At 41.3% G+C, this 22469-nt stretch overlaps 1 protein-coding gene across 1 annotated transcript in view; it reads left to right on the forward strand.

Moving 5' to 3' along the window:
* The first annotated feature begins 666 nt into the window (after window positions 1–666).
* Window positions 667–22469, forward strand: part of GASK1A (golgi associated kinase 1A) — a 52124-nt gene continuing 30321 nt past the window's right edge. The window contains exon 1 of the mRNA XM_060781850.2: window positions 667–1212. Within this exon, the coding sequence (XP_060637833.2) occupies window positions 1189–1212 (24 nt within the window). The 5' untranslated portion in view covers window positions 667–1188. The remainder of the gene's footprint in view (window positions 1213–22469) is intronic.

Raw genomic sequence — 22469 nt, forward strand, 5'->3', positions numbered from 1 at the left:
AGAGGTGAAGGTAATCCCATTATTAAAGCACAATGGCAAAGAGGCAGGAGATGGTGTAAATGATGAGGCGGCCATCAATCAGGCAGAAGTTCAGCCTTCTCTGCTAAAAGAGGTTCCTAAGACTATCAGAAATATGTTTTCTGGTGGTCTTTTCAGGTTCTGGTGGTCTTTTCAGGCGACCCCTCTGAAACCTCCTCATGACCCCCTCCTCTGGGAGAAATGCTGCTCTACACTGTAGAACGAATGTATTTTGAGCTGGAGGTCTTCAAGCTCCACGACAGCCTCCTCACAGAAAGGAAGACCAAGTAGGCAAAGCCCAGCACCCACCTTGCCAAGTTTAAGCCAATAAAGCAAAATAGCAACAAAAAAAAGTATACCCACCTCTCCAAGGCTTTCCGCATAGGGCTTGGCTTCCAGACCTTTGATCACTTTGATCACCCTTCTCTGGACACATTCCAGCTTGTCAAAATCCTTCTTGAATTGTGGTGCCCAGAACTGGACACAGTATTCCTGATGAGGTCTGACCAAAGCATTATAGATTCTTCTTTATCAACTCAGGTCAGCTTTTAAATTTTTAAGAGAAGGGGCTTTTATTGTGAAAAGAGGCTCTGCAAGCCAGCAGACCTCCGACTCCCCCTTCCCCTTCAGCCTGCCAGAGTTGGCACACTTTGAGCATTCAACAACTACAAAGTTTGTTGGCTGCTAACAAGCGTGATGCCGTCCGCCCATCTCTCCCCTCCCTCCAACTCCTTGCATGCTGTCCCCACCAGCACACATTTCAGAGCAAGTCTGCCAAGGAAATAGTTTGAGCACGCTCGGCAGAGAGTTTAGCAGCAGATCCCACACTCTGGAAATGGGAGAATTTAGTCCCACTTTTGGAATGAGCAGTAAGTGGATCAGTTAGATGTGCCAATGACCCAATTTATGAGTGGTGGCAACTGGGATGGCATCGCCTTGATGAAGTACCATCTGGTTGGTATTATCAAAAGGCAGGATGTGTGAATGAGGCTTGGAGAAATACAGTATGGCAACAGATGAAGTTCTGGACCTGGAAGTGGCTTATTTGAAGAAGCTCAAGAAGTGATGGGTATAGCAAAGCGATGATGGTAGTGCCTCAGAGAACAAAAGCAAGGAGATGATCCATGTCCATTGTCTTCTGCTGGAAGTGAAATAAGACAAAAGGAAGAGATGAGAACTATCAGCTGGAATATGGTAGGACTTAAATGTTTTATTCCTCATGGTCATACAAGAAAAAAAGTGGAGGGGACGTATCCCCCAAACTAAGACACCATAAAGAAAGGAGAAAAGGGGGAAGACAATCAACATGATAAACAAAATCTGTGCCAAAGTTGCATATGTAATGAATATGCAATATTTTGTACTTTATTTTACAGGTATAATTTTGGTGTGAATGTTGCTTGGAAGGTGTATTTCATTCCTCACCATGTCAGGCATTAGATATAGTTAGTTACTCAGAATTTATCGTATTTACTTATTTGAAATATTTATACCCTGATGTTCATCCTCAAAGGCTTACAAAACTGAGAATTAAGTCCCGTGGATCTAATTCACATTTGTTTGTGTGTAGGATTGTAGTTTGAATGCTTGTGAGTATTTAGGGAAGAGAGAGACAGTGTGGTGTTGTGGTTTGAAAACTGGACTACAACTCTATAGGTCAGAGTTGGAATTCTCACTCAGCCATGGAAAGCCGCTGGATAGCCCTGGGCAATTGACACACTGTCACCCTCAGAAAACCCTGTGGTAGGTTTGCCTTAGAGTTGTGATAAGTCAGAAATAACTTGAATTGACAACTAATGTAGGAAAAATATGGCTCATAATGGGAAACTGTAGAAGATAAGGGTGGTTTGGTGAAGTTATGTGGCTGCTGGGCTGGGACTTGGGAGGTATGGGTTCTAGCCATTATTGAATCTTGAAGCTCTTGAGTGATCCTGGTCCAATAATTTCCTTTCAACCTTCCCCATCCTCTGGGTTCTTCTGAAGATAAAAATGCAAATGCAAATACATGTACTGTCTTATGCTCACTAGAAAGGGGAGATACACACATAACTATTTTTTTTTTTAAAAAAAAGGATTCTCTACTTAATAGAGTTGGTAGCTCTTTCAGGGCTTTCCCAGTTGGGAACTATAAGCAGATGTCCCAACTTCCACATCACTACATTGGCTTCAGGGATTCTGCCTTGGAGTTGGGTGTAAGTCACACACAGGGCATGAATTCCCACCTGTGATAAGGGGCGTCTAAGACACAAATGTTCTATTTCTACCTCATCTCTCCCTGTCTAATCAGAATAAATGGGACTAAATTAGGGAGAGCAGGCATGAGGGCCAAGTCAACTGAAAAGGAAACAAATTATTCTGAATGTGGGAATTTCAGGGATAGCAGTGTCAACTTGAACTCTGTTCCTTCACTGTGGCATTGAAGTGGCCTACAAGACCAGAAGGTTGCATGTTCTGGGAAGTTCTATCAAAATAATAAGGCTTTGAATTAGGGTTAGAAAGAATACTAAAAAAAATCCAAAAGAAAAAAGTCTTATAACAAAGATTTCTTGAATCTCAGGAAACACTGATGAAGATCATCCTTGACTTGTAAGAATCTTTGCAGTACAGGACTTATTATGCATACCAATTGAATGTGTTTTCCTCCCACCCTCTTTTATATAGATTGTGAAGAAAAGCTGTTTGGAAAAGCCCTTCCCCCTGCCAAAAACCCCACCAAAAAAAAAAAAACCCTACAGTTCCCGCAATCTCTTATGTTCCATATTGGATTTTTCCAGGCTTTGGAATACAGGAGGCCCTGGGTCCAATTCTAGAATCTCTTTTTAGGGCCAAGGAAGGTTGCCAATCAGCCGGAACAATAATGGAATATTTGGACCCATAGTCTGAAAGCTTCTGAATACTACGGTGCTTCTCTGTGAAGGAGAAATAAAGTTGCTTTGGTCTTCAAAATTATATCTTTTTTGTATATAATACATCTGGTAGACATCTGTGGCCTAGCATTCCTGTTTGATTTACACACAAAAGTAAGAACTCAGAAAGAGGCTTGAAATATTTTATATGTTTTAATGTGTTTTAAATTCTATCTTAAAATGTTTATTATGATTGTACATTGTTTTAAGGCATCAAATAGTTGCCTATGTGTAAATCTGCCTTGAGTCCCCTTCAGGGTTGAGAAGGGTGGGGTATAAATATAGTAAACAAATAGATAATAAATAAATGTTCATCAAATGGAATGGTTCATCGAATGGTTGCCTGACTGTAAAGCTGCCTTGAATCCCCTTTGGGTTGGAGAAAGGTGGGATAGAAATGTTGTAAATAAATAAATAAACAAACTTTGTAATGCCCACTTAACCACAGAATGTATGCAGTAGGCCAGGGGTCCTCAAACTTTTTAAACAGAGGGCCAGGTTACAGTCCCTCAAACTGTTGGAGGGCCGGATTATAATTTGAAAAAAAAACAAAACATGAATGAATTCCTATGCATACTGCACATATCTTATTTGTAGTGCAAAAAATGCTTAAAAGCAATACAATAATTAAAATGAAGAACAATTTTAACAAATACAAACATTGGTATTTCAATGGGAAGTGTGGGCCTGCTTTTGGCTGATGAGATAGGATTGTTGTTGTTGTTGTTGTGTGCTGTCAAGTCTTGTCTGACTTAGGTTGACCCTGAGCAAGGGCCGGGTAAATGACCTTGGAGGGCCGTATCTGGCCCCTGGGCCTTGGTTTGAGGACCCCTGCAATAGACAATTGCTTTCACAGCAAACAAAATATGTATTGTCGAAGGCTTTCATGGCCGGAATCCATGCGTTGTTGTAGGTTTTTCTGGGCTATATGGCCATGTTCTGGAGGCAGAACATGGCCATATAGCCCGGAAAAACCTACAACAACCCAAACAAAATATGGATAGTGGTTTCCTACACTTGGCAGTAATTAAGGTTGTGGTTTATACCACCTGTCGCTTGTAATAGAGGTTTCATTTCAGTTTCTGCCTTGGGAAAAGTAGATTTGTTTTGGAACAAATCTAGAACTAGAAATGTTACCTTTTAAAACTAGAACTTCCAAAATAACTCAGCCACTGGTCATGTTGAATGTTGGGTTGCTGGTTGTCAAAAGGTAAGTTTTCCAAACTCCATGTCAAATTTCACTGCAGGCTTAACATAAGCTCTCCAACGTGCTGAACCCCTGCTCCCAAAGTGGTTCAGCATTGTGCAGGGCTCCTTTAAAGCTACCCAAAGTCTGGAATGAATTCACCCTTCCACTGTCATGGGAACCATAACTAACACTAGTTTATTTTGGCATTAATGGTAAGGTTGTTTGTGCTTCCCCTTTTGCAAACAAATGCTCGGGTATTTAATTATGTAATAATAGCAATAGCTAGTGATTTTTTTTAAAGAAGCCATCCATATCAGAGTCTTTTAAATGCAATGCAAATGTAATATGATGGACTTGTGCTTCCAATGGCCTTTAGAAGCACAGTTTTGGGTTATTGTCACTAGTACTTTGTTTGTGTTAATGTGTATTGGACATTTCTTTCTTTCACTTAAACATATAACCCTACATTTTCTCTAAAGAACTCATGTGTGCATAGCCTCATGTTATCCTCACTACAATCCCGTATACTAGTCAGGCTGAGAATCAGTGAGTTTCATGGATGAGCAGAGATTGACAGTTGGGTCTTGATAGTCCAAATCTGACACTTTATTTACTATACAACCCTGGTGTTAAAATACCATGAGACTTACTTACTTACTTACTTACTTAGGTGATCCCTCGTAGTCCAAGTAGAATTGTCATCCAAGATCAATGTACTGACAGTGGGCCCATAGGTGACTGTGGAGCCCTATTCTTGATCTGCATCTTCTCCTGCAGTGAGGGCATTGGTTTCCAGATGGAAGGCGGTCCCGGTTGGAGTTGCCTTGATGTACCTTCCTCGTGGCATGTTTCTCTTTTTCGCCCTCCGTTCGTGCCTCTTCAAATTTTACAGCACAGTTGGTCACAGCTGACCTCCAGCTGGAGCGCTCAAGGGCCAGGTCTTCCCAGTTCTCAGTGCCTATGCCAGAGTTTTTAAGGTTGGCTTTGAGCCCATCTTTAAATCTCTTTTCCTGCCCCCCAACATTCCATTTTCGGTTCTTGAGTTTGGAATAGAGCAACTGCTTTGGGAGATGGTGGTTGGGCATCCGGACAACGTGGCCAGTCCAGCGGAGTTGATAGCGGAGGACCATCGCTTCAGTGCTGGTGGTCTTTGCTTCTTCCAGCATGCTGACATTTGTCCGCCTATCTTCCCAAGAGATTTGCAGGATTTTTCGGAGGCAACACTGATGGAATTGTTCCAGGAGTTGCATGTGACATCTGTAGATAGTCCACGACTTGCAGGTGTATAGCAGGGTTGGGAGGACAATAGCTTTATAAAAAAGCACCTTGGTATCCCTACGGATGTCCCAGTCCTACAGATGTACCATGAGAAACTACCTTCTGAATATAGTTACAGAATGTTGCATTTTGCCAGTGTTCAAAAATGCGATACTTCATTTCTGTATTGTAATAACACGAGTACAGTTTTGATTTTTAAGATCTAGTGTTACAGTAAAGATATCTGTTACGCCTTCCTTTTTACCCCAAATATTTTCATTGTAAAGTACCCAGGACAATTTTCTTAAGCTCACTGTGCATTCCTATTCATATCAGTTCCAGAATACTTCTTGGAATGTTTGTAAGGAATGTAGATTTGAAATCAGCATTGTTCTTCCCTCTTCTGCTGATGATTGTCATTTCAAGGTCATTAGCAAATTGTATAGAACTTAGCATTGTCATTAGTTGGTTGGGGATTCTAGGAGGTCTAGTAACATTTTCGTGCTCTGCCTAATACAACAGAGGATAGCAGTTTTGGCAAGGATGGTGAACAATGCTTGATGGGAATTGCTTAACAATGTAAAAAATGGTAGCCTCGCTCGGAAGACATGAATGCTGAGCCTGATTGTTTTGTGGAGTGAAAGAATTGTTGGGTTTTCAAAAAATGTGCAAGGTTGCACATTTCGAGCATTGATGTAAACATGCAGTCTGCATATTAAAAGCAGCCACAGTATTCCTGGCATTTTTACTCCAGTGTGGCCTCAGTCCAGAACTGACAACTGCACAGCCAATGCTTGCCAGTTGCTGAAGAAAAGCACTGCCAAATGTGGGTCTGTCATCTCAGGACAACAGCTGTTTTGGAAACCGGATACTGTGCTTGACTTGGAAAAGTTACCATTTTGGACTACAACTTCCCAAATCTCTAGCTAACATGATTTGTGGCAATGCCAGCTGTGGGGTTCTAGGAGTTGACATCCAGGAGAGTAACTATTTAAAGCTCTACATCTTTGCAATCTTGCTCTTGGTCAGTTGCACAAAATCAGTGGCTCCTCTATGAGGCAGTAGCACACAGTGGGGGAATCACTCGCCACCTGTGATATCATGCTCATAGGTCACTTTATTTATTTATTTATTTATTTATCGTGTCAGGAGCGAACCAAAACAGTTGTATTGTATTAAAAACAAACAAACAAACAAACAAAACACAAAGTTTGCAGACTTGGTATTCTATTAAATGTCCTTTGACCAGTAGCTGGCCACGTGGAGTGCCTCTGGTGTTGCTGCAAGAAGGTCCTCCACTGTGCATGTGGCAGGGCTCAGGTTGCATTCCAGTAGGTGGTCTGTGGTTTGCTCTTCTCCACACTTGCATGTTGTGGATTCCACTTTGTAGCCCAATTTCTTAAGGTTGGCTCTGCATCTTGTGGTGCCAGAGTGCAGTCTGTTCAGTGCCTTCCAGGTCACCCAGTTTTCTGTGTGCCCAGGAGGGAGTCTCTCATTTGGTATCAGTCATTGATTGAAGTTCTGGGTTTGAGCCTGCCACTTCTGGACTCTTGCTTGCCGAGGTGTTCCAACGAATGTCTCTGTAGAACTTAGAAAACTCTTTCTTTATTTAAGTTGTTGGCGTGCTGGCTGATACCCAAACAGGGGGTGGGCTAAAGATGTCACTGCCTTGGTCCTTTCACTATTGGTTGCTACTCCCCGGCGGATGTCAGGTGGTGCAATACCGGCTAAACAGTGTAATTTCTCCAGTGGTGTAGGGCACAGACACCCCGTGATAATGCCACATCCACTGTTTTAGCATGGTTAGATGTGTTCCACACTAGGCATGCATACTCAGCAGCAGAGTAGCAAAGCGCAAGGACAGATGTCTTCACTGTGTCTGGTTGTGATCCCCAGGTTGTGCTAGTCAGCTTTCGTATGATATTGTTTCTAGCGCCCACTTTTTGCTTGATATTCAGGCAGTGCTTCTTGTAGGTCACTGATATCACATTAGTGATATAAAGTGGAGGGACTCATTTCCCTATCACCTGCCTTACTCCTGCAGAATTCTGGGAAATGTAGTTTATTTTTGGAAAAAATGGCATTCATAATCTTTTTGAAAAGAAAAATAATGTCATATTTTTTTAGCAAATGTGAATCTCCATGAATATCTGGAAATCACCTTTTGAAAACCACTAGTCAAGGAAAGGCATGACCTTGTTAGAAGTCAACCCTTTGAAAAAGTAATGTTCACAAGCATTCATGTAGTGGCACACAGGTAACTCAGCTGTTAAACTGGATAAACCATGTCTTTGAACTGCCAGGGACAAAGACATGCCATTGCACAAAATCATATATTTGGCTAGTAGAGTTTTTGAAATGTTTCTTTGAAGATGAAGTTGAAATTGCAGTTGCCCAAAACATATGCTTCCCCTTGAAACCGCTTAATTTAAAATATGCACTCAGAGACCAAAAAATGAAGTCATCTTCAAAAAGTAACATATTTTGTTTACTCACAAACATCTTGTATTAATTCACCATACAGGCACATTTCTTACCAAAGTTCAGTTATAGATAGGATGTAGTTTCTCTGTGTTGAGAGCACAGGGCATCATTCTTAATCAACAGTCCATACTCTTTAAGGCTACATCTTATGAAAGTCCAAACTGTATAACTGTACTCACTGCTTCTCAAAGCAAACATATAGTAAACTGTTCCTGCATAAGTCCAAAATGACATCTGCTTTCATTAAAGTCCAAAAGCATACTTCATTCACCGCCACTGATGTCTAAAGCGAATTGCTAACATTGAAGTCTAAAAGCATACTGATAACAAAATGGAGTCTTGAGTCTGAACATGTTTACTACAATCACATTTCTGTAGTCCTTCCCACACCAAAAAGGTCAGTCAAACTGGCAATACAGGTTAGCAAATATATACATTAACAAACAAATAGTGAAGGCTTGGAAGGTTGCTATTTCCAACAGTTTAGGGAAGCCAGGGACCTCTCTGACTGGGAATTCCAAAGGCCTTGCTCCAAACTACATTTCCTAGAATTCTGCAGGAGCAAAGTGGGCAATAGAAAAGTGGGGACTTCTGCTTTAGAAGACTAATGGAGGATGATAAAAGCCCTAATTTAAGTTGTCTCCCCAATGAAATTTTCATTCACTCCCCAAGTATCATTGATGCAGCGGCAACAATGTGATGTAGTGGCAAAAAAAGCCAACGGGATTTTGGTCTGCATCAATAGGAGTATACTGTCTAAATCCAGGGAAGTCATGCTACTCCGCTATTCTGCCTTGGTTAGACCACACCTGGAATACTGTGTCCAATTCTGGGCACCACAATTGAAGGGAGATGTTGACAAGCTGGAATGTGTCCAGAGGAGGGCAACTAAAATGATCAAGGGTCTGGAGAACAAACCCTATGAGGAGCGGCTTAAAGAGCTGAGCATGTTTAGGCTGAAGAAGAGAAGGCCGAGAGGAGATATGATAGTCATGTATAATTATGTGAGGGGAAGTCATAGGGAGGAGGGAGCAAGCTTGTTTTCTGCTTCCCTGGAGACTAGGACACGGAACAATGGCTTCAAACTACAAGAAAGGAGATTCCATCTGAACATTAGGAAGAACTTCCTGACTTTGAGAGCTGTTCAGCAGTGGAACTCTGCTCTGGAGTGTGGTGGAGGCTCCTTCTTTGGAGGCTTTTAAACAGAGGCTGGATGGCCATCTGTCGGGGGTACTTTTCATGCGATCTTCCTGCTCCTTGGCAGGAGTTTGGACTGGATGGCCCATGAGGTCTCTTCCAACTCTATGATTCTATGAGTGTTTCAACTATAGTGTAGGCATTCCAAAAAAGAAAACAGAAAGAAAAAGAGAAGCATATATTAGAATCCTACAAAACCCAGCACTAACACTTCATTAACTTACTAAACATTATGTCTGTATAAGGCAGTCTTTTCATGCATCTACAACTACGTGTGAAAATTCATTCCCAACTTTGACACGTAGCCTGTCCCTCATGCAAGTGTTCAATGGTTCACCTGAGAACATTTTTTAAAAAATCTTGATTTTTAATGGAAAACTACTACACATTACGCTTTTAAAACAGTTCAGATCATTATCGAATAACTTACCCCAATGTGCATTTACTTCTTAGACACTTGCGCAGTTATTTTGCATGTGGAAAATATTGCAGTTTCAGCGGTCTTACCTTTGGGGGGAAGAAGCTTTACAGCACACTTTCTGATTAAAAATGCATCAACTGGGAATTATATTTTTTTTATTACTTATGAAAAGGGTTTTGCTACACAGACCTCTCTTACAGGGGTCAGTGTCCATATCATTTTTTGGTTTGCCTCTCCAGTTTTTGTCAGTGAAAATGTCTGCTGAATGGTAAATACTATCTAGAGCAGTGGTTCCCAACCTGTGGTCCGTGGACCACTAGTGATCCGCAAGAACTAAAATATGGTCTGCGGCCTTAACAAGAGTGACTGGTCTCATGAAACTCTCTTATAGTGCTGAGGTTTATTAAATACTAGCTGTCCCCTTGTCTGCCTCGTTGTGTTTTGTGTGTGTATATGTGTATATATGTGGTTTTGCGCATGCACTGTAGTGTCTTTTTGTTTTTGGCTTTTTAAGTCCTTTATGCTGTGTTTTTCAGTGTTTTTGTGAGTGATGGTCATTCATTGGCCTGATAGGCATGTTGTGTCCAAATTTGGTGTCAATTCAGCCTGTGGTTTTCGGCTTATGTTAATCCCACAAATGAACATTACATTTTTACTTATACAGATGGTTTTCTGTGGGTGAGCAGATGGCATCTACTGGATGGCATATGTTCTGTATCAGAAACTAGAGCTGATGTGGTCTATCCAATGCAATTTTTGGAATCAGCATCTCAAATAACCAAACCGAATCTAAAGTTCATCAAAAACTGACTCGTACCTCTGTTGGACAGTGGTCTCTGGTCAAAGTGGTCGCTGATCAAGGGGTCCCTGGTCAAAAAAAAGGTTAGGAACGACTGATTTAGAGACTCAGTGAGCACTGCCTTTCTGCTGCCACCAAAAGGATAGTTAGCTGCCCCTATTGCTACTAGTTCCCATGCAACAGCTTTCCTTTCACTGCTTCCACTGGACTGAATCAACAACACAATTGGTGTCATGGATCTCTACTCCAACCTACAGGTTTATCTGCTCCTCCAATCTACTCCACAGGTGTAGTAGCCTCAGGGGCAGATGCAAGAAGTGTAAGGGTTTCCGTAGAGAGGAGAGGAGGTCCTGATGTGAGATTCAGAAGACTGCTTAGACAGCAATGAATGGAGCCACAACATGATCATTCCAGCTACAAGATTCTGGAAACTGCAATCCACAAAGCAAAATTTCCAAACTCTGAACTGAATCCCTTATTACTGCTCAATAGAAAAACAATTCTAGGATTAAGAAGGGAATGAAATATCAGCAGCATCACTTACAATCTCCCACTCTTGGCAACTGCTTGTCCTTTCAAATGCTAATTTATGTCCATGTCTCTGAAAAAGCCTTGCAAATGTAACTGTGAAAATGACAATGGCAGACGTCCCAGTCTGGCCTGCACACTCAATCCTTTCTCTTCTAGTTTTCCTGGCAGAGAAACTCTCAATTTGGGTCACTCCAGCAAGCTCAGAAATCCACAACCTATTTTTTAATCTCTTTAATCTCTTTTATTTTAAAAGTGTTTTGTTGACTCACATGGAGCAAGTCATGGCAAGGACCAAGCCATGGAAGTCCCAGGAAGAAAACTTCCCTGTGTTTGTGTGGGCCTTAGGATTGTGGCCAGAATATTCCTCTACCATTGAGACAATCTATGAGATCAAGATGACTCTGACCTTTCATGAGTTGAATTTTTGGGCTTCTAGATGTGAGACTTTGATGCCTTTTCCCCCTTGTGGGTGATAATTGGCAATAGATGTTGCCAGGTGTTCCTTTGCTAAGATGGTGGGAGAAAAACATTCGAGAAATGAAACTGATAGGGAACAGTGGGTGGTAAACAAACATACTCAACAGAAATTAAAGAAAATATTCTATGGAGATCACTAACTGCACGTAGATTACTAAACTGTGGGAAGATCTGAGATAGAGGGTAAAGCAAGAACATCTTCTTCTATGTGCATTCATGTTCATCCATGTTGGTTTCCATGGCTGCAGATCCATCATTTGGTAGCTGTTGAACCAGATACCGTTGATTCATGTTTGTGTAATTTACTTTTTGGTCATGGCAAAGATCAGAATCCTCTACTAACGCTCAGTATTCAAATTATCCTGACCCACTTTTAGTTGCTGCAGACCTTCATCACCAACCCAGCCACATTCACCTCAATCTGAATCCAATCCACAATCAGCATGTTCTGAAGCCACAAAGTATAGAATGGAGCCAACTGTAACAAATGCTACTATCCATTTGGGTAAATCAAATCACACAGTTACATTTCCCTCTTTGTTTTTTTAAAGTTGGCTGGTCTTTAATTTGCAAGACATCTCTGTATTTTTCTCTTAAGAGATGGGCAGCAATGTAAACAGTACTAGCTGTTTGACTGGTTTCCCCCCTCTCCTCTCATTGGAGCTTTAGGTGCCTTCGTGAATTCCTTCCACCATTCGCCTCCTCTGTCCAAAATGGACTAAATGTAGTTGCAAGCAGTGGTTTTCCCTTGCCCTTCAATTGAGTGCAGTGGTGGCTGGTGACTTCCAAGATATTGGGTTGGTGAATTCAGGTTCAATTGGGCCTTTAAAGGCACTGAATACTAGTTCTAAATAAGTTAGGCATCTTGGAGTGTTCCTTTGAAGCTACCAGAAACCTACAATAGATTCACTTTCCTCATCACACTAGAGAATGAATCCACTTTAAATATGGTTGCTGTCTCCTGCAGAATTCTGGGGTTTGTAGTTTAGGGAGGATCCTTTAACAGCCTTCCCAAACTACAAACCCCAGAATTCTGCAGGAGGCAGAAACCGGATTTAAAGTGGATTCATTCCCTAGTGTGATGAAGTTCTCAGTGAGTTTGCTGCTGGACTTGTTTGCCCTTGGGGATTCATTAGGGGATGATGTGCAGGAATGATGCTTCCCTTGAACCTATTTCTGTGCAAATTGAAGTGGTCTGAGGAATTGGTGAAATCCAGGCCTTAATACTGAATTATTATTATTTCCCCCTGGTGTAGAGGCTAGGACAAGAAGGAAATACTGGCCAATTATAAGCTGTGGAAATGATAGAATCGGTGCATGCTGAGTGAAGAGAGAGGGGGGCAGAAGACAGTTCCATCTTGTCTCCTGCCTCTATCATCAGTTGGGAGGCCTCTCCCCCACCCCCTGGCACCAACTGCTGTTCTAGCCAGAGTGAATTGGGGGGGGGGGGGGCATAAGACAGTTCCATCTTGTCTCCTGCCTATATACCCAGTCGAGAGGCCCCCCTCCCCGGTACGAACTGCTGCTGCTCTGGCCAGAGTGAAGAGAGAGGGGGCTACAGTTGAAGATAGTTCCATCTTGTCTCCTGTGCTTTACTAATAATATAATATAATGTATTGTATATACACATAATATTTAAAATATTATAATGTAATACAATATAATACTACTACTACTACTAATAATAATAATACAATATTATAATTATATATTATATTACATTTAATATTACCAATAATATTGCAATATAATGGTGTAGTACAATATAGTAATATATAATACTGATATTGTACTATGCTAATAATTTAATATATTGTATGCATATATATCAGGAAATAAAGCCCAACTGCTCGCTGGAGGGAAAGATATTAGAGGCCAAGATGAAGTATTTTGGCCACATAATGAGAAGACAGGAAAGCTTAGAGAAGACAATTATGCTGAGGAAAATGGAAGGAAAAAGGAAGAGGGGCCAACCAAGGGCAGGATGGATGGATGGCATCCTTGAAGTGACTGGCTTGACCTTGAAGGAGCTGGGGATGGTGACGGCCGGCAAGGAGCTCTGGTGTGGGCTGGTTCATGAGGTCACAAAGAGTTGGAAGCGACTGAACGAATGAACAACAACAACAAATGTATATATATCTTGTAAGCCGCTCTGAGTCCCCTTCAGGGTGAGAAGGGCAGCATAGAAATCTTGTAAATAAATAAATAAATAAATAAAACTGATGGTACCTTCAAAGTACAGCCTGAACCGAAATATGTAATTTTGTTTACACTATTTAATAAAGCACTATTATGAATCATCTCTAAACCACAATAGATGTTAGTTGCTTATCTGTCAACTCCTGTATTTTGGCACTCCAGAATACTGGAAGCGAGGAGAACACTTATTTCTCTCTTAGTATTTCAGTATTGAAACAGTGCTCACATTTTTCAAAAATCAGGAGTCAGTGGAATATTTCTGAGACAGCCAGGCCTCCGAGGAAAACCTCCATAAAACTTGGTATGGGCAACTTCCTTTGTCTGGGAGCTGCATTGAGCTCCCTTGAACTCATTTGTTGTATCATTGCCAGAAAGCAACAGCCATCTTTGAGCTGGTTTCTTCTATACAGTGGAGGAAGGTATAACAAAGTGAAAAGGAGCAGGAAGGATCTTTCTCTGTAGTGGGAAGGCAGACATTTGATACAATCCTCATTGTGGGACAATGCTAATGACTTAATTTAGTGGCATTAAGGCAACACAACGGGGCAAAAAAAAATAATAATTAAAAGCCACTTCTTCTGCATTTCACCCACCCAGATAAACAGAAATTAGACTCTGTTTCTTTTGAGTAAGCTCTTTCATCAGGATATCTTGGAATCTGAAGAATGCACTTTATTCCTCCTCTGGAGGGAAAAATGGAAATCGGATCTGCTGACTTGTACTCTCTATCCAAAATGCCTTTGAGGGAACCTGATGCTGTCCCCTGAGAACACCTTTTTAAAACCAGCATAATGTAGATTCTTGGAGAAGATAATTGAAAGTCTCTATGCAGTTTTCTTGAACTCCTTTTGAAAACAGACCATTAAAAATGAAGTTTTTTTCTTTTTTTAAAAAAAATCCAAATCATTAAGGATACCATGACAACATAACAGTGCTTTTAGGGCAGCTGGTGTCATAGCTGGTAATCTCATCAAGAAAGAATATAAATCAAGAGCACTATTTGCTTTCCCCTGTTGCTTATGGTTTAAACATATGTGATGGTGTGTGTAAGTGCTTTCAGCTTGCCGGTCGACTTATTGCAACCCCAAAACTTTCAAGGTTTTGTAAGGTAGTTTGAGTTATCTGCTACAGAGCTCTGGTGCGGTACAATGGGAGAGTGAACACTAGAACTCCTTAGAAGAGGATTCCAATTCCTCCACCAAACTGCAGATCTCAGGGTTTTGTAGAACAGAGCCAGGGTGGTTATATTGGTACTGAACTGTGTAGTGTCAATAGCATCCCAAAAAAACAAAAACAAAAAAGTCCAGATAGCAACTCAAAACATTCAGCAAATTGGACTGCAAATCAGCATGGACACTACCAGTTAGTTAGTTAGTTATTAGGGTGATCACTCGTTGTCCGAGTATGATGGTCTTCCAAGTGTAGTCTCTTGATGGTAGGTGACTTTGAAGCCCTACTCTTGATTTGCATATTCTTCCATAGTGAGATCATCGGTTTCCAGGTGGAAGGCAGTCCTGGTCAGGGTTAGCTTGACGCACCTTCTTCTTGACATGTTTCTCCCTCCATTTGAGCCTCTTCGAATTCCACAACACTGCTGGTCACAGCTGATCTCCAGTTAGACTGCTCAAGGGCCAAGGCTTCCCAGTTCTCGGTGTCTATGCCACAGTTTTTAAGGTTAGTTTTAAGCCCATCTTTAAATCTCTTTTCCTGTCTACCAACATTCAGTTTTCCATTCTTGAGTTGGGACTATAGTAACTGCTTAGGGAGACTGTGACTGGACATTTGGTCAAGGTGGCCAGTCCAGCGGAGTTGATGGCATAGGAGCATTGCTTCAGTGCTGGTGGTCTTTGCTTCTTCCAGCACACTGACATTTGTCCACCTGTCTTCCCAAAAGATTTGCAGGATTTTTCAGAAGCAACGCTGATGGAATCGTTCCAGGAGTTGAGTGTGACATCTGTAGACAGTCCATGTTTCGCAGGCGTATAATAGGGTTGGGAGGACAATAGCTTTATAAACAAGTACCTTGGTATTCCTACGACTATCCTGATCCTCAAACACTCTCTGCTTCATTCAGAAAAATGCTGCACTTGCAGAGCTCAGGTGGTGTTGTATTTCAGTGTCAATGTTGACTTTTGTGGAGAGGTGACTACCAAGGTAGTGGAACTGGTCAACGCTTTCTAACGTTACACCATTAAGCTATATTTCTGGCATTGCAGAGGGATTGGCTGGTGACTGCTGAAGAGCACTTTGGTTTTCTCGATGTTCAAGGAGAGGCTGAGCTTCTTGTATTCTTCTGCAAAGGTGGTTAGAGTGGCTTGTAGCTCTTTTCCTGAATGTGCACAGACTATGTTATCATTAGCATATTGGAGTTCTATAACATATGTTGTTGTGACCTTAGTTTTGGCTTTCAGTCTTCTGGGGTTAAATAGCTTGTCATCTGTCCCATAGATGATTTCCACTCTGGTGGGAAGCTGCCCATCAACAAGATGAATCATAGCGATGAAGATGGAAAATAAGGTTGGGGCAATAGTACATCTCTGTTTGACACCCGATTCCACCTTAAATGGGTCACTTTGGGAGCCACTGCTGTCATCATGGAGGAGCTACAGAATGTTCACAAATTTGACAGGGCACCCAATTTTTTGGAGGATGGTCCAGAGAGCACTGTAATTAACTTTGTTGAATGCCTTTACAAGGTCGATGAATGCCATGTACAGAGGTTGTTTTCGTTCCCTGCATTTTTCTTGGTGCTGTCGTGCACTGAAGATCATGCCCAGTGTTCCTCTGCCAGTAATTAACTGAGCAAGTAGCTGGTGATTTGGGATCACTATTTGTGTATTTTTATTGATTTTTTTGTTGTGTCAGGAGTGACATGAGAAACTGCAAGTCGCTTCTGGTGTGAGAGAATTGGCCGTCTTCAAGGATGTTACCTAGGGGACGCCTGGATGTTTTGATGTTTATCATCCTTGTGGAAGGCTTCTCTCATGTCCCCACATGGAGAGCTGGAGCTGACAGAGGGAGCTCATCCATGCTCTCCCTGGATTTGAATCTGCGACCTGTTGGTCTTCGGTCCTGGCGGCACAGGGGTTTAACCCACTGTGCCACCAGGGGCTCCTTTTTATTGAATAATTCATGTATTCATTCAATGAAATTCCACATAAGAAAAATTATCTAAAGTGGTCTACAAATCTTAGTGAAAATGGGTATTTAATTTGATTTCTACCATGCCTTATTACCAAAGAATTACATTCAAGGTCAGCTATTTGCTAACAAAAACCTTTAACACTATGAACTGGTTGACTTAAATAGGCTCAGAACCAGAGACTTAGCTAGAGGAGATGACAAAATGCTCCAAATAATAATTGCATCATCCAAAAAAAATTCTTCTCCAGTCCACAAATTTCTGGCATTGCAGGTAGTGAGAAATGAAAACCATTCATACCTAGAACTCTGTTCTCATTCCTTTGGTAACGTTGCCTGCTTCTTCTTTTTTCTTCTTCTTTTGGATGTGTAAACTATATCTCTGAAGCTTTAAGTTATTACAATAATAGAATTTGGGGCTGAATAAAAATTTAATTTGGGGGCAGAATTGTTATTTTGGGTGGAAATGTCCTCATTTTGCTCTCTCCAGTAGCTACATCCTTGCTTTAGGGACTGACTATGTAATACCACTTTGACAAGTGAAAGCAATTTCCAAAGATTTTTTTAAAGCTTTTAAACGAAAGCATATCCCATTACACATTGGCCAGATACAGCAAATAAATATTCCTGGAGCATCTTTGCTCTGTGGAATAATTGTGCTCTTCTGAAAGAGCCACGTTTCCCCAGTCTTTTCCAGCTTTTTTCATTGCCCAGCTAAGTTGCACTGCCAAGGTTTTACAAAAGAACGAAAGAGAAAAAGAGAAAGACTTTCTTTCCATTAAGAAGCAAACAAAGTGAGACTTCTGAACTTTTCCCAATCCCTCAGCCCTTGTGTTTGAGAAAGAGCTGAGAGAATAGATGGAATTGAAAGCAGTTAATATCAAGCAAACAGGGCTTGCAGAAAGCTGTTTACTTTTTGAAGTGAGATACATTGGCTTTCAGGATTAAAGCTGTGGTTTTGAGAAGGTAGCCGACGGTGCGTCTGGCTGAAAAAGCTTCACTTTCCATGAATCACAGGCTGTCTTGAATCTCAGTTCCCCACAGGCAGAAAGATTTATAGCGAAAAGATGCAGATGGCGGAGAAGAAATGAAGCTTTTTCTCCCAGGCCAAATCTATAAAGCATTACTGTATAATTGTATAATGGGTTTGTTTGAAGAGTCTTCTCCTTGCATGTGAGAGCCTTCATCAGACATACATCTCCTACCAGAAAACTACTGGCTGCCCATAAGTCAGTATTATGCTTGAAGAGATCCTGGGTCCATGTTGCAGTTGAGTAAATATATGTGGGATGCCACTTGCTATTCAGACATACATGTATTTATTGCTTATTAATTATGTGTATGGATGTTTTGTGTGATTAGTGTATTCTGAAAGAAACCTCAAACGAAAGCATAGTTTTCCACTACATGATAACACAACAGGGATGCCTCCGCCCTTCACTCACACCTTCCCGGTGAGGAACCCCTTCACCTCACCATCGGGACAGCATTCAGTCCACAAATCCTGATGAATGGTTTTTTTTCTCAGTTCTTGTGGGTTTTTTCGGGCTATATGGCCATGTTCTAGAGGCATTTCTCCTGACGTTTCGCCTGCATCTATGGCAGGCATCCTTAGAGGTGAGGTCTGCTGGAGCTGGGAAGAAAGGGGTTTATATATCTGTGGAAAGACCAGGGTGAGACAAAGGGCTTTTGTAAGTTGGGCTGGGTGTGGATCTTTCAGCTGACCACCTTGATTAGCATACAATGGGCTGACTGTGCCTGGAGGAAACTCTTCTTGAAAGGTGATTAGATGTCCCTGCCTGTTTTTCTCTCTGCTGTTTTGCTGTTGCAATTTTAGAATTTTTTAATACTGGTAGCCAGATTTTGTTCATTTTCATGGTTTCTTCCTTTCTGTTGAAATTGTCCACATGCTTGTGGATTTCATTGGCTTCTCTGTGTAGTCTGACATGGTGGTTGTTGGTGTGGTCCAGCATTTCTGTGTTCTCAAATAATATGCTGTGTCCAGGCTGGTTCATCAGGTGCTCTGCTATGGCTGATTTCTCTGGTTGGAGTAGTCTGCAGTGCCTTTCATGTTCCTGGATTCTTGTTTGGGCAATGCTGCGTTTGGTGGTCCCTATGTAGACTTGTCCACAGCTGCATGGTACACGGTAGACTCCTGCAGAGGTGAGAGGATCCCTCTTGTCCTTTGCTGAACGGAGCATTTGTTGGATTTTCTTGGTGGGTTTGTAGATTGTTTTTTTTCTACCATACTTGTACAGCGCCACCCTTAATGCTTTCATACAGTCACAGCATACGGCATGGTCGCAGCCACAGCCATTTTTGAGCTCCCCTCACCATATGCAGCAACCACAAATTCTCCAATCTGGATTGGAAGTTTCAGCACCCGCTCAATAAGACTCCCGGCATATAAGACTGCTCCCACGTATAAGGCCACTCCCGCATATAAGATGACCCCTGACTTTTGGGAAGATTTTCTTGGGTTAAAAAGTAGTCTTATGTACCAGAAAATATGGTAATTCTATGGAGGCAACTGGTGTTTACTGAAGAATTATGCTGAAGGGCCTAGAAAATGCCCAAAGTGGTATCTCTAGGTTCTCCAGAACAATGCTATTTAATAATATTTATAATATTATAATGTAATACAATATAATACTACTACTACTAAGAATAATAGTACATTTATAATTATATATTTTATATTACATGTAATATTACTAATAATATTACAATATAATGGTATAGTGGAAGTAGGAGGCCACCCACTCTGATGCTTCCTCTCATGGATCTGATGATGAAAATGACCTATGTCTCTCTAATCCCAGGGGATCTGGTGTGTGTTTGTATGGAGGGAAGAGCTGAAGACTGTGGCAGGAAACTGTAAGTTGGATGCCTTCTTTGCTCTACTCATGAGTAATTGGACCACGCCTTTCTCGGCTGTATAGCGTTCTTGGCATTTCCCAGGGCATGATTGTGAGATCACGCCCTTCACAGTTCTACAAAGAAACAGGCACATGTAGACACAGTTTTGGTGATATGTATATAATTTACAAAGAAAAGGATGCCGCTCTTTCCAAGGAAAAGCAGACAAGGAAATTAATAGCAGATTTTTGGCATAGCCCCTCTCTATAATTTATGTTAGTTTCTTTTTTTCATGATGCGAGACCAAGTTTACAGCAGAAGTCATGGGCAGAATATATAATAATAATAAAGAGGGACCTAGAGGAGTAAAAGGTACAGATGGAGAAAATAAGATACTGATGTTATTCTAGAGTCTGTGCAGGTAGGAATACAAGATTCCTCATTCTATCAACATGGACCTCACATAACTTTAATATGTTTCCAGACAGCAGAGTGAAGTCCTAAATTCTCGGTGCAGAAACTGTCTTGTGTTCTTTTTGGTAAGAGTCCTCTGTGCTCAGCAAAAGTCCCAGCGGGGGGATTCAATTTGGTCTTCAGGTCAGAAAAATGGGAACTCTGAAACACTTCAGTGCTCATAAATATGCCTGACACTAGCATATTTGTAAAGCTCTGGTTCTTGGGCACCTATGAGAACTACTTAAGAATTAAAATCAAGAGACATATAGTCATATAGGCTGGTTTTAAGGATGGCTCCAATGGAAACTGAACTTGTCTCTGTAAGATACAGTGGCCAAAATTCCAGGAGTTTCCTAAAGTAATTACTTGGATCTGGTTTTGAAAGGAAGTGAGCCTTACAGTGCTACTGGGACCAATAAAATAGTCAAATGGTTGGGCAAGAAGTAATAAAACAAAAAAAAAGCCTGATTTTTTAAAAATGATTTTGAGTTCATTGGAGAGGGAGGAAGCAAAGCAAGCCTGCTGTTTCACATGGAAATCTCTGTTTCAGCACTGGGCACGGTCAGGCAAATGCTGAAGGGTCCATGTGTTTCAGTAGGGCCTATTGCCGATGTTAGCCTACCCTACTACATCATTATTGCTTGGCCAATACCATTGGTATTAGTTCATTTCCCTGCTGTCATTCACCCTTTTTCTATGATGGGCTGATCTGGCACATCACATTTTTTGAATGAGCTGAAAAATGTCTATCTGTGTTAGTTTGCAGAAGGTAGTTGCCTCCTTAGCAGGCATGTAGCTGGGGGGGGGGGGGGGGGGCTTGAGGGGCTTCAGACCCCCCCCCCCCAACCCCAAATTCTCAGGGTGGCCCACGAGAAGGCCTTACTGGTACACTATTTAAACTGTTATGTTTATTCATATCATGACCTGATCACTATGCTCAATATATCCCATATTCATGGGGGTATTGGGATAACAATACAAAAGGTTTGCTAGGGTAGATCCTCAGCCCCCCCCCCCCGAATCAAACTCAGCCCCCCCCCATCAAATTCCTGGCTATGGGCCTGCTCCTTAGATTCCCTCTTGTTCTCAATTTTTTTAATTGTTGAAAAACAGTAGTTGAGATCATGTTTATCACTAGAATACTTTACATGTTAAGGTGCAGAAAAATGACAATACAAGATATATGGAGTAGTTACTGATAATTCTGGGTGCATCTACATTATAGAATTAATGTCGTTTGACACCACTTTAACTGTGGTGCCTCAATGTTATGAAATCCTGGGATTTGTAGTTTGATGAGGCACCAGTAGTCTTTGGCACAGAAGACGAAAGACCTTGTAAAACTACCGCTCCCAGGATTCCATTGCATTGAGCCATAACAGTTAAAGTGCTGTCGAACTGCATTCATTCTACAGTGTATTCACCTAATATTGCAAACAGGGAAGCAAAAAAACAAAACAAAACAAAACCCAACACCCCAAAACAAAATGGAATCCTGGAGCTAACAGAGGTAAAAAGGTAAAAGACCGGAAGACTTGGATGTTCCAATGTTCCAATGTGCCTTTGATGAATAGTTCAGTACTCCTCAAATTCTGCCTAGCCCTATTCTTTTATTAAGATCTCCATCACTTTATTCCCAGCCCCCGGCCCAACAGCCTGTGCTTGCACTAGCCCTTGTCCTTCCCCGTTAGCCCCAGATCTGCACATGCCCACTTTTCCCAACTATTGGTTGGCTGTTGCTTGGTTTACGTTTTATGATGTTTTATATTTATTGCTTTTATTGTTTTTTAGATGTTTGTTATAAGTTTTTAACCGTGAACTTTGTAACCTTGTTTATATTGGGCTTGGTCCCCATGTAAACCTCCCCAATTCCCTTCGGGGAGATGGAGGAAGGATATAGGAATACAGTTATTATTATTTTATAAATTTGGTAGTGTATGGAACTTCCTGGCTTCATTTGAAACAGTCTCTCGTGGGATCTGCTGCTATTGAACTGACATATAGATCTTGCAATTAAGTTAAATTTCAATTTTGAATTTATTTTGGAGTGTATATCTATATTAAATTCTCTAAAAGGCACTGCTTCAGGGCTGCATTAGTCATTGCATTTTCTGTTGTTTTTATAGTTATTTTATTCATTTATATTCCACCTTTCTCTCAATAATGAGACTCTAGGTGGCTAACAATATATTTAAAAACATTACAGATTAAGGACTTTATCACACAAGGTAGGCAAATTGCAATTGCAGCAAGGGAACAGTGCCTTTGCCTTGGAGGGAAATTGTTCAAATGTGTGTCTTTTGCAAAAGGATGCCAATAACGGATTATTAGTATTTGCAAAAGAAACACTTTCCTGACTATTTCCCACCAGGGGAGCGATAGGAGAGTAACAACATCATGTGGGAATTCCAAGGCTATTAAATAGTGATGTGACCAGTCAGTGCTTGCAGTAGAGAAGGAGATATCCGTCAGAGTCCTGCTACATCTAGGTCAAAGGCAATGGATTGGATACAGAAGTGTTGGGCTCCTCCCTGT

Source organism: Anolis sagrei, chromosome 6 (assembly GCF_037176765.1).
Source record: "Anolis sagrei isolate rAnoSag1 chromosome 6, rAnoSag1.mat, whole genome shotgun sequence".
Lineage (NCBI taxonomy): Eukaryota > Metazoa > Chordata > Lepidosauria > Squamata > Dactyloidae > Anolis > Anolis sagrei.